This window comes from Vombatus ursinus, unplaced genomic scaffold (genome assembly GCF_900497805.2).
Source record: "Vombatus ursinus unplaced genomic scaffold, bare-nosed wombat genome assembly UNPS02014830.1, whole genome shotgun sequence".
In the NCBI taxonomy this organism is placed as follows: domain Eukaryota; kingdom Metazoa; phylum Chordata; class Mammalia; order Diprotodontia; family Vombatidae; genus Vombatus; species Vombatus ursinus.
In genome coordinates, this window is record NW_020954608.1 from 53,458,036 (window position 1) to 53,470,267 (window position 12,232).

The 12,232-nt window shown below is 45.3% G+C and overlaps 1 protein-coding gene across 1 annotated transcript; it reads left to right on the forward strand.

The window, feature by feature from the left end:
• Positions 1-3,851: 3,851 nt before the first annotated feature.
• Positions 3,852-9,383, forward strand: CD27 (CD27 molecule). The gene is made up of 6 exons (XM_027838539.1): positions 3,852-6,119; positions 6,336-6,467; positions 6,874-7,080; positions 8,210-8,254; positions 8,418-8,549; positions 8,880-9,383. The coding sequence occupies exons 1-6, from the start codon at positions 5,978-5,980 to the stop codon at positions 9,014-9,016; spliced, it is 795 nt and encodes a 264-aa protein (XP_027694340.1). The 5' UTR covers positions 3,852-5,977; the 3' UTR covers positions 9,017-9,383.
• Positions 9,384-12,232: the final 2,849 nt, after the last annotated feature.

Consider the following 12,232-nt stretch of genomic DNA (forward strand, 5'->3'; position numbering starts at 1 on the left):
GACCTGCCTCTCCTTCCTTTCCCCAACCAGAATGGGGATGGGGGTCAAAATCTTCACAGACCACTTAGATAGATCTCCACCTACTGGGCCAGCTTGGAGATAGAACTTTGTCTTCTAATCACTACTTACTTCCCCTCCCTTTATCTCCTTCTCCCAGGATTAGTGAGGGATAGAGGAAGGGCCTAGTTTACAGCTACCCTCTCTTAATGAGCTCCATGATGATGGATATTTAGGAGCCTTTGGGCTTTGGGAAGTAAATGTCCCAGATCCACACAAAATCTACTCCCTGCTTCTGGTTCAAAGGGTTCAAAATGTTGTAATAAAGTTTGTTCTCCCTGACCACTAGCCAGAACGTGAGGTCTTAGCTTATATATGGTGTGAAATATAAAAACTGTTCAGAACTGCGCTCTCTGCACACACACAGTCAAAGATAACATCTGCATGACAGTGAACAGGACTACTCTTTAAGGGACACATCATAAAAGCTGTCTGAGGGACTGGGTAAGGAATCAGAGGTAGACAGAGAAAGTGGACAAGAGAGAACACTCCACTCACCACCTAGAGCTACCGCTGCTGAAGGATGAGGGAACCACGATGAAACTTCCGATCATACTGTTCACTCAGTCCCATCACACCGCCCCTCTATCATACCGTCCTCTCAACAGCTTCCCCCAGTCATATGCTTTTCCCAACTTGAGTCATGGTCCTCCTCCACCTCCTCTAGTCCTACAGACCAGTTACCAAATCCTGCTCAATCCCTTCACAAATTAAATTTCCCAGGATCTTCACATGAAAAGCAGAATCTGTCTACCTCTCAAGAAGCCTATGATAGATACTTTCATATTGTTACTTATGTTCAATTAAAAACTCCATCTTATTCATCTGTGCCTTCTCCATAATGCCCAGCACACTCTGACTTAACCAATTTATTCCATTGGTTTCCCCACGCCAGGAGTGACTGATTCGTCCTTTAAGCTCTCACCTTATTCTGTACTTTGTACCTTTCTTATCTGCTCTTGACTCTGTTTTATATTGTACTTACTCGTGTGTGCTTTGTTTCTCTCTATTAGATTCTAAATTTCTTGAGAAAGATCCATAGTGCCCTGATACAGTAGAAAGGGTGCTGGTCTTGAAGAAGAATCCTTGGTTTGGACAATTACTGGTTGTATGAGGAAGCATCTAAAAAAATCATTCTACTACTCCAGTAGCACATTTGTAAAATGACAATAATATTCTCACTTCCTACTTCACAAGTTTAGGGATAGGTGCTAATTGTGATTTCTTTGGCATAAGAAATTTGTGGATAAGGAGATTCCCATCCACTAATACAGGTTGGCACCTTCATTAGAATTGCCGAAAGTTCTGAGAAGTTAAGTGATCATTTGCCTAGGGTCACACAGCCTGGATGTGTCAGAGTTGGAATTTGAACTCAGTTCTTCCTAGCCACAAAGTCAGTGCTCTACTCTCTACAGCCTACACCACAAAGAGTATGGGTTCCTAACCTTTTCAGTATCATGGATTCCTTTGGCTGTCTCCTGAAATCCTTCTCAGAAATGTTTTTAAATGAATACAACAAAACACATAGGATTACAAAGGAAACCAAATATATTGAAGTAAAATTGCATTTTTTCCCTTCAAGTTCACAGACCCCAGGTTAAAAGGCCCTGACTGTGAGGAAAATGTCATATTAAAGTGAAATGAATAATATTTCTTTAATATTTTTTAATAATATCTTTGTTTTTGTTTTTCCCTCAGCACCAAGTACAAAGCAGGAGCTAAAAAAAATGTTGAATTCAATCAAGATGAAGACCCAAAGATCTGAATCACTAACGATGGGATCTCAGGCACCATTTTAGGCTGTGGAGAATATTCTGAGTGAAATACTGAGTTGAGTATCTTCTGAAATCATTTCACAGAGGCGACCACCAACTCCGCCTACTCAAGGAAGCCAGATCTAATGAGGGGCCACTGGGGGTAGAGGCAAAAGGATGAAAACAGAGGCAAAAAGGAAAAAAAAAAAGATACAAAAAACATAATGGCAGATACATTGAGACCACAGGGGATGTGACTTGGTGGGTTGAGGAGGGGGAATGGAAACACAGACTCAATTTAAGAGAAGTAGGGAAACAGCTTCAAGGGGAGTAGGAAGGTTTCCCCATGCCGCAGCCTCCTTTTGGGGGATAGGGGCTCCAGAAAAGCCCAGCAGAGACCAAGAGAGAAAGATCTGGCTGGGGAGCTAGTTAAGATTTCTAATTGAGAGGGGGCTGCTCTCAACACCCCTACTGACTCATGCTCTCTCCTCCAACCTTCTCCAAAACCAAATCTATCCCTGGGTTATTAGGAAAAGGTAAGAAAAGAATATAATGACTCATGATGGGGGAATGATCTCCAACTACCCAGTAGGGGAAGGAATTCCAGGCATGGAGAATAGCCAGTGAAAAAAGCTCTGAGTCAGGAAATGGAATATCTTGTTCCAGGAACAGCAAAGAGGCCATGTCACTGACTTGTGGAGTAAGTGGAGAGAAAAAGGTGTAAGAAGACTGAGAAAGCAGGAAGAGATCACATTATAAAGCACTTTAAAAGCCAAGTAGAGGATTTTATCTTTGATCAGAGGTAACAGAGAGCCAACGGAGTTTACTGAATGGAGGGGAAAGAGAAGGGATTGTCAGATCCCACTTTAGGAAGATTAATTTGACTGCTGAGTGGAGGATGGACTATACACGAGAGAGATTTGGGGGAGCAGGCTATTGTAACTGCCCAGGAGGGAAGGAGGCATATACTTTCATAGGCAGAATTGACAAAACTTGGCAAATATTGGATGGAGGGAGGGTGGGAAAGAGTGAAGAGTGAAGAATGACGACTACATTGTGAGGCTGGGTGCCTGGAAGGATGGTAGTACCCAACACACAACAGGGAAGTCAGGAAGAGGGGAGGGGGGGGATAATGAGTTTAGTTTTAGACATGTTGAGTTTAAGACACCGATGAGATTTCCAGTTCAAGATGTCCAATAGGCAGCTGGAGATATGACTGAAGGTCAAGAGACAGAGGTTTGGGCTAGATAAATAGATCTGAGAATCACATGCATAGAGATGATCATTGAATCCAAAGGAGCTGATTAGCTCATAAAATACAATAGTATGAAGAGGAGAGCCCAGGACAGAACTTTGGACACCCATAGTTTGGGAGACACTCCTAGTTACTGAGTATATCCTGGATGAAGACCCAGCTAAGGAGGCTGAGAAGGAGCAGTCAGATAGGTAGTTGAACCAGGAAAGAACAGTGTCATAAAAATCTAGAAGAAAAAAAAAAGGATCATCTAGGAGAAATGATGAGGATTGAGAAAAGGCCATTAGATTTGGGGGTTAAGAGATCATTGTTAAATTTGGAGGGAGTAGTTTCAGTTGAATAAGACTGGAGCTAAGTGGGGGAATGTATATAGCACGTTGGGCCTGGAAGATGAACTTCAAATCCAGCCTCTGTCACTTACTTGCTGTGTGACCTTGGGCAAGTCACTTAACCTTTATCTGCCTCAGTTTCCTCAACTGTAAACTGGAGGATAGTAACAGCACTTATCCCACAGAGTTGTTGTGATGATCAAATGAGATAATATTTTTACAGAGCTTAGCACAGTGCCTGGCACATAACAGGCACTAAATAAATGTTTGTTCTCTTCCCTTCCCTTTTACTAAACTGTAGAGAATTAAGAAGAGGACAGAGGAAAGGAAGTAGTGGAATGATTGTATGTAGATGACCTTCTTTCAGAGTTCAACCAGAAAAGTGAAAGAAGATATTACCAAAGACATTGAGGGGCGGGGGGAGGGTGGACCAAGTAAAGGTTTCTTTTTTCTCTCCCTCTTTTTTTTTTAAAGGTAACCAGGTTAAATGACTTGCCCACAATCACACAGCGAATATGTGTCACATTAGCTAATAGGTCACATAGTCTAAGGTCAGATATGAACTCAGGCCTAGTGACTCCAGGTGCTCTATCCCCTGCACCAATTCGCTGTCCCCAAGTAAAGGTTTCTTGAAAATGGGAGAGATATGGACACGTTTGTAGGAGGTAGGGAAGCAGCCAGTGTGAAATTAATGAAAGAATAGGGATGAGAGAAGGGGCAGTCTGCTGGAAAAGATGGAATGGGAGCATGTGTGTACATAAAGATCTCCTTGGCAAGAAGGAGAGCTACCTCTTCACGTGAGGCACAGGTGAAGGAGATTAGCCCTGGAAGGCATCTGAGAAAAGTAAGACCAGAGGGAAGGAAGAAAGAGGAATAAACTATTAGCAAGTCACTTAATCCCATTGCCTAACAAAAACAAAAACAAGACCAATAAACCATGAGGCAAGATTCTCAGCTGAGAGGATGGGGAGGGAGCCAGGGGAGGTTTGAGGAAAGGTCAAAAGATCTGGAATCCCATGGAGAGCTAGACAGTGAATTGATTTAGGTAGGCATGAAAGCACTGCTTTGCCACAGTAAGGGCCCATTGTGATTAAGTAACAAAAATTGGTAGTAGACCCATTCAGCTTAGTTTCATATTTTCTCCAGCTTCATTCAACAGCACATGAATAGGCATGAAGGCAGCAGATAGTGGGAGTGGGTAAAGACACACTTCCCTTCCCCCCAAACAACATTGTGTTCACTGTATGTTCAAGGCACTATTAATCAGTGATAATATAAAGATTCTGAAACACATGCCTAAGAAGAGGGGTATGCATGTGTCGATGTGAGCACAGGCACGTACATATGGGAAGAAGCAAGCAAGGGGTTAAAGTGGGATCCGCCTTCACAGAGGTTCTCATCAGGACTGAAGATAGATACCAGGCCCTCCCTTACTGGTGCTATCATTTGTTTCTTCAGTGGCAGGGACTGATCTTCTAGGGGAGGGAGGACAGCAACTGCATTAGTTCCTTGAGAACCAAGCCTTAATATGAGTCCATTTTGTTGTTCTTCTCATGCCTTTTAACAGGGTTATAGGATTAAATCTAATTTTGCTCTATGTTCACATGCTAGTTGGAAGCTCACTGCATGCCTTGGGACACTGAATGAGGCTGGGGGAGTAGAAATGTGCCAAATTCATACATTTCCACGACTTGAGCCCTGAGTGGGATACATGAATGAGCTACACAAACTATTAAAAAGGTGCCCTCAAGATTGTGCCCCATCTGTAAAAGAGGTTGAGAAGCCCCAGTGGACTCATGAGAAATAGACAAAAGATAATAAAGTGTTTTGCAAATCCTTAGAGAGCCATGCAAACGCTAGTAAGTCACAATTACTTTGGGTCTGTTTCCTCATCTGTAAAATGGGAAGTCCTTCCTTGTTCTAAAGCTATGATCGCATTATTGTTCGGAAATTTGCCTGACATTTGGAACTATCCAAAGTTCCCCAGGCTGACTCAAGACTCAGTGATCTCTAATAAAGGAGAACACTTTAAGTGAAGCTGAATGATCACTTGTCAAATACAATAGAGGGGAGTCCTGTAAAGTTGTAGGGTTGCCCTCCAGTTGGAAGGTCTCTTCCATCTCTGTAATTCTGTAACCATGTGGAACTATGCATCTGAGAAAGGTAAATATGTCTATGTATAAGCCTCAGAGACAGAAGGGCATAAAAGGGTATACATGTGAGGGGGGTGTGTTAGTGGTACAGGAAGGGAGTGTCTCAGAAGAGAGCTCACAAGGTGCTTATGTCAGAGTTTGCCCTTTAGTACTCTGGTTAGCAGATGGAAAGGAGGAAGGAGGGAGGTGAGACTATGCCGGGCCCAGGGATGATGGGGGCTCAGTGGGCCATGAGAAAGAAGTGAGTCACATCAGGAGTCCTCATCCAGCACGGCTCTAAGCTGAAGAGAGCTCAGACTAGAGCAACAGAGAAGTTCCTCCTTAGCTATACCTGAAGAGGCAGGCAAGAGGAGGAAAAGGAGCTAATCCACCAGAACAATCCTGCACAGAGCAGAGCCAGAGATAACAGACGACCCGAGAACGGGAACCATGGTTCTTGGAACTTCTTGGTGGCTGTGGGTTCTGGGAACCCTGGTGGGACTTTCACCGGGGGTAATATCCAAGCTTCACTGCCCACAAGGACAGTACCAGGTGGAGCAAGGATCATGGTGCTGCCGACTATGTAATCCAGGTAAGAAGAAACTAAAGGGGATGGATAGGAGTGAGGGACAGAGAAACATGAGGGGTAATGGGGGAGGGAGCAAAGAGATGCAGAGTGAAAAAATATAAATTTCAGAGAGAAAAAAAATTGAACAGAGTAATTGACAGATCCTGAAGTCAGTGAGAGTTCCACCCCAAAGTGGGTAGCATTCCACAGGCCCTTAATCCCTCACCGGGCCCTCCACAGGCACATTCCTAGTGGGGGACTGTGATGGTGACGGGAAAGAAGCTCACTGTAAATCCTGTATCCCTGGATTCTCCTTCACCCCAGACCACCATGCCCAGCGCCAATGTGAGAGCTGTCGAATCTGTATTAATGGTAAGGCTGAAAGGGCAATGGAGCTGGGGACACAGAGCAGCAGAGTGAATGGGGAGCTGGAGAGGACATTACTGGAAAGTACGGGGGCTGGGGTTTCTGTAGAGTAGGGAGGCAGTGGAAATCCAGGTGTACTTTTGAGGGTGCAGCTGGGAGGAGATGAATTTAGAGAGGAACCCAGTTAAGGGGAAGGGAACAGATCTCAAGGCTTGGTGGAGATGGAGCTATAAGCCCAGTAAGGATGAACAGGGATGCTGAGACTAGAATCTCATCTCAGCTGTCTGTAGGGTCCTGGGTTATTTCACTATAGGGCCATACCAGGGGATGTTATGGGAGGGAATGATAAAGGGAGACCTTCGGGTGAACCCGTCTCCCTCTATTCTCCTACCTTGCCCTCAATCTTCCCCAGGCTTTCCAATTCAGAGGTGCAACATCACTACCAATACGGAGTGTGCCTGCCCTAAGGGGCAACAGTGTCGAGATAAGGAATGTACCAGCTGTGATCCCCAACCTACATACCTGCTGAGCACACCCCAGTATCCCCTCAGAAGTACACATCAACATCCTGCAACCATACACCAACACCCTACCAACACCCACTCAGCTTACTACTCTGGTAGGCTTCATCCGGACGGCAAGCCTCCTCAATCATCTCCTTGATGGGACAGGCATGGGGAGGGGTCTTATGCCCCCAAAGGACTCTGCTATGGAAGCATCTCATTCCTGAGATCATCCATGAGTTACATCTGCTTCCTCCACTTAAATTCATACCTTTAAATCCTACTGACCCCAGAATAGTCTGAGAGAACAGTGTTGAGGACTAGTGGGGATGGGGGAAGGAACTATGGGTGTGGAATGCTGCATACATCGTCATATGAAAGTGCTTTGTTGTTCAGTCTTGCTTAAGTGCTTTTTGTTAAGTTGTTAGAAGGAATCAGGGAGGTAAGGAGGGTGGAGGAGTGCATATCATCGTTTTCAGTTAAGGATGTGACTCCTACATCTTAATTTTTGCTTTTGTCCCTTTTTGTTTATACACTAATCTTTTTCATTCTTACATTTTCATAAGAAAGCTTTAATTTTTATTTTATTTTATTTTTTGGCTAGGCAATTGGGGTTAAGTGACTTGCCCAGGGTCACACAGCTAGTAAATGCCAAGTGTCTGAAGTCAGGTCCTCCTGACTCCAGAGCTCTATCCACTGTACCACCTAGCTGCCCCCACTTTTGTGTGTGTGTGTGTGAGGCAATTGAGGTTAAGTGACTTGCCTAGGGTCTCACAGCTAATGTCAAGTGTCTGAGGCTGGATTTGAACTGAAGTCCTCCTGACTCCAAGGTCGGTACTCTACCCACTGTGCCACCTAGCAACCCTTAATTTTTTGATATTATACCAAATTTGATATTTATTTGATATTACCTAAATTTGGGTTAAAGGAAGATGAGGGGCATATTTGAGTTGATCGTGTGCGTATACAACTCAAAGAGGGTCTCAATAGGAAGATTTTCCTACAGAGGGAATTTTTGGGAGGGTGAGTAAAATAGTGAAATGTTTAAAAAAAAAATAAAAAGAAAAACAGGACTCTCAGTCTTATACTCAAAGCCAAAGCCAGAGAGGAGGAAAGTAATAGGAAGAGATCCCTTTCATTATCCTATCTATCCTCTTTCTCCTTAAAAAAACCCAACTGATAAAGTTATTGAGGCAGGGTACAGGACTGAGGATCAAGTGCTCTTCATTCTTGTCTCCTCTCCAGAGACTGCTGGCACTAGTGCCCCAACAAGACCTGCCCAAAGCCCATGTAAGTTTTATCACCAGTCCTGAAGATCCCCCATTCCTGGGCGGGATCTCAGAGAAGAGGAGGTGGGCATCTGATCTGACAATGTGGGGGACCAGAGTGGGAAGTAGCAGTGGGGGGTAGACCCTCCGACAGACCCCACCAGTCAATCCTTTGCCTATTACAGCAGGAACAGTCCCATCCAGCCAGGTCAGCATTTACATCCTCCTCATCCTCTGTGGATTGATTCTGACCATCTTCATTCATGGGACTTGGCTTATCCTGAAAAAAAGAAATCGTCAACTCAAAAAGGAACAAGGTACCACCTGAGTACTAGGGAACCTGTTCCCTGCCTCCAACCTAGCTCCTTTCCCTTGGCACTTGGCCTCCTGCCTCATTCACACACTGTATCCCACCCAAACCCTGTTGCTATCCTCCTCTTGTGCCTCCACCCTACCATTCTTCCTCCTCTTTTCCTGCTTGGGCTTTACCCTCCTCTTTCAGCTTCTCTGGTTCTCCAATTCCTGTCTCCTCAAAACCTTTTAATCATCATTCTCTTCTTTTCTCTCATCTGCCTGCTTCTCCTTTCTTTTCTCATCTATTTTTTTTTTCACTTTCAACCTCTGTCCTGCCTTGTTTCCCTCTGCAGACAAGAAAAAGCTAGTCAAGTTCTGCCTAACTGGATCCAGAGAAGACCCAGGCCCCTGCTGTCCAAAGCAGGAGGAGGGGAACACGGTGCCTATCCAAGAAGATTACAGAAAGCCTGACCCTGCCTCTTACCCCTAAGCCAGACTTAGCAAGGCATTACTGACAGGACAGTATTCTCTACCCTTGGCCTGGCTCCCGGCATGACTACTATGAGTGTGGGAGATCTGAGAACCCTCCCACTCAACCAACGCCTCCTAGGAGCCCTCCACACCACCCCGACCAGGTGTCTTCCCCTTCCTTACCTAGAAACTTCTTCATTTGACCTTACGCAACAGTGGAGAAGGGTGTCGAGGAAAAAGGAGAATACATGTTGGGGTGTGGTAAGGCTAAGGAAGATTGTGGTGAGAAGCAGAGAGCACTTGGTGTACCCTGTGGGCTCAGAAAGGTGGAGAGAGTTCATATATACAAATAAAACTGTTGCACTTCTCTGGCTGAGGAAAATCAAGCCCCAACTGTTTTATCTGAGATAGAAAATCATCAAATTAAGGAGAGGAAATATAAATATGTGCCCCCTCCAGTCTCTTAACATGAAATGCTGAGATCCTTAAGAATTTGATGAATCAATTCCCAGGCTGCTCCCCACTATTCCTCAAAGTCACCTCTCTCCATACATGAAGTTTTCTCTGCCCTAGAGGGTATTTATTCAGGTTCTGATTGGGGGATATACTATACTGTACTAAATCTAACAACAGAGCATCCCAGAGGTAATGGGAAAAACTCCTAAGACCCTTAATTGCTCAGTCCAGGACCACGTCCTTTGGCATTAGTACAGCCTACTACTTATTTCTCCTGCACGAAGGAAGATAGTCACTAACACATTACGGATGCGAGGACAGAGAGGAAACTGATGGTATTGGAAGCAATGTCACTGCCTCAGAGTGAACGTGGACTGAAGAGTACTATCTAAAAGTGGGGCTTGGGAAAGGATGCCAGGAAAGTTGGCTCTTTCTCAGGTACACTGGATGGCCCCACTGACTTCCAAAGGCTTCTCCTCTGCCCTGTCCCTAGCGAAAGGAGAAACTTTTTAAGACTATCCCAAAAACTCCCCATCCCTAGAATTTCTCTGCTGCACATCACTCGGAAGAGCCCTAAAAACTCACCAATACCCCTCAGTTCCCCATAACCAGTCAGGCCAAAGTCTAACCCCTTTACCTCACAGATGAGGTCCAAAGAGTGCCCAGGATTTTACAACTAGTAAGTATCTGAGGGAGGATATCAACTCAGGTCTTCCTGACTCCACATCCAGTGCCCGTTACTCCATGCAGGGAAGTGCTACCCATCTTACCAAATACAGCAAGTAGGTGATTGAGAGACCTCTTGCTCTCCTTATAGACCAGAGAGAAGACTATTGCTGAGGGCATAGCTTGGGTCATCAGGAAAATTCAGGTGCCTGTGAGACAACTGTCTCTATGACAATGGGAATCCTTGGGGATGATCCTGAAGGGGCCATCTTGTAGCTCAAACTTAACCTGCCCCCAGACTCTGAGGGTACAAAGCCAATTGCAAGCAGTAAAGTGTAAAGTATACTGGAGAGGTACACATTTCACATTTATCATCTTCAGTGGCCTAGGAGATGGGTCTCTTCTACCTTGTCCAACCTCCTTCTAGAAACCACAGAAGACGGAAGATTTCTTAAGGTCAGTTTTAGAGCTAGAAGAGACTTTTAGAGGTCCCCAAGTGTGCAATTTAAGAGTCTTTTTTTTCTTTTAAGGCAATTGGGGTTAAGTGACTTGCCCAGGGTCGCACAGCTAGTTAAGTGTCAAGTGTTTGGTCTGAGGCCGGATTTGAACTCGTGTCCCTGACTTCAGGGCTAGTGCTCTATCCACTGCACCACCTAGCTGCCCCCTTAAGAGTCTCTTAGAGAGCTCCCTGTCAGTAATTGGTAGAATGAAACAGTTCATCACACCCAATGCCCACAACCCTTCAGCCTGGCTTTTGAGTCAGCTCAGGATTAGCCCATGTTACCAAGTTAGACTTTTCTGAGGAAGAAAACACTCAGCAATGTATTTTTCAGCTAGCCATAGATGAGAAACCCTGCTGCCTCCTCCTCTGTTCCCCTCTCCCCTATCTGCAGCTGTTTCTCTATGTTTCCAAAGGTACGTGATTTATTTGGCTGCAACTTTAGGCATGGTGGAGCAGAAGGTGCTCTTCAGAGTACACCTGGGTAATTCGCTCTGGAAAAGCTTCTGTCCAGGAATGAGGACAACACAGATCTCTTGAGGATGGAAGGTTGCTTCCAGTCGTGCCAAGGAAATTAAGTGTATGACAGAGACTATCTGCAGATGCAATGTCCAGTCAGTTTCCTGTCCTCATTTCCACCAGCTAGTACCTGCTTATGGCTGAACAGCTACAGGACTCACAATGAGATATTAAACATAACATGGAACACAAGAGTGGAGAGCAATTCCGTTGCCAACATAGAAGGATATCTTTAATCTCAATCAGAAGAGCAAATAGCACAGAAGCACCAGGGCTTTAACCTATAGAGAAATCTGCCCCATGGTTGTACCCCGCCCTCAGTTTAGGCCAAGTCACCCAGAAGCCATCAGGTTGGTGGTAGGAATTTGTATTTTTTTCTTTTTTCAGAGTACACGAAATTGGTAAATGTGCTACATGCCTTACTTGGAATACAATTGTTATTATTTTATACAAGTACGAGATTGGAGGAAGGGCAAGAAAGACAGAGAGGGGACAACAGACACAGTGAAAAACCCCACAATGGCTCAGGACAAACCGGAAGGGATGGGGGAACATGGGGAAATCTGCTTCATTTGGCTGGAAAGTCCTGGGTGTACAACAGCATTTTTGCCCATGCATGGGGATGATAGCAAAGAGACGGAATCAGGTCAGGGGGCAAGAAAGTAGGAGGGAAGACATCCTCCCTGACCCACCCCCCCAACCCCTCCACCCCCCCCCCAACCCCTCCAAATAAAGCCAACCTTGGAGAATCTATTCTGGTCACTAGAAGGGAGCTCTTTGCCACAAAAGAAACCCAGACTGCAAAATCCTTTGACAAAGCGCTTAAAGTGATGAAGAGGCTGGGGCTTAGTGAGCCCAGGGGGCTGGTTTGCTCCTGGCTCTAGAGGCAGCGAGGACAGTGGTGGTTCTTCTCCAGCGGTGTCCCCCCAAGAGAGGAAGGCGCCCAGAGGATAGTGGAGACCTTCTTGGGGGAGACGTTGGGAGGGTACACTCATTGCTTCCTTCTAGCTCTTCAGTCCCACCACAGGGCAGGACAAAGGGAGTATGGAAGTAGGCAGGGGTTGGGAAAGGGTGTTTTGTGTTTTTGGTTGTTTT

Excerpts from the sequence above, each read along its gene's own strand:
- CD27 (XM_027838539.1), top strand. The coding sequence starts at position 5,978 with ATGGTTCTTGGAACTTCTTGGTGGCTGTGGGTTCTGGGAACCCTGGTG. Across the intron at positions 6,120-6,335 it reads CTGCCGACTATGTAATCCAG|GCACATTCCTAGTGGGGGAC; the intron begins GTAAGAAGAAAC and ends GGCCCTCCACAG. Across the intron at positions 8,550-8,879 it reads TCAACTCAAAAAGGAACAAG|ACAAGAAAAAGCTAGTCAAG; the intron begins GTACCACCTGAG and ends TTCCCTCTGCAG.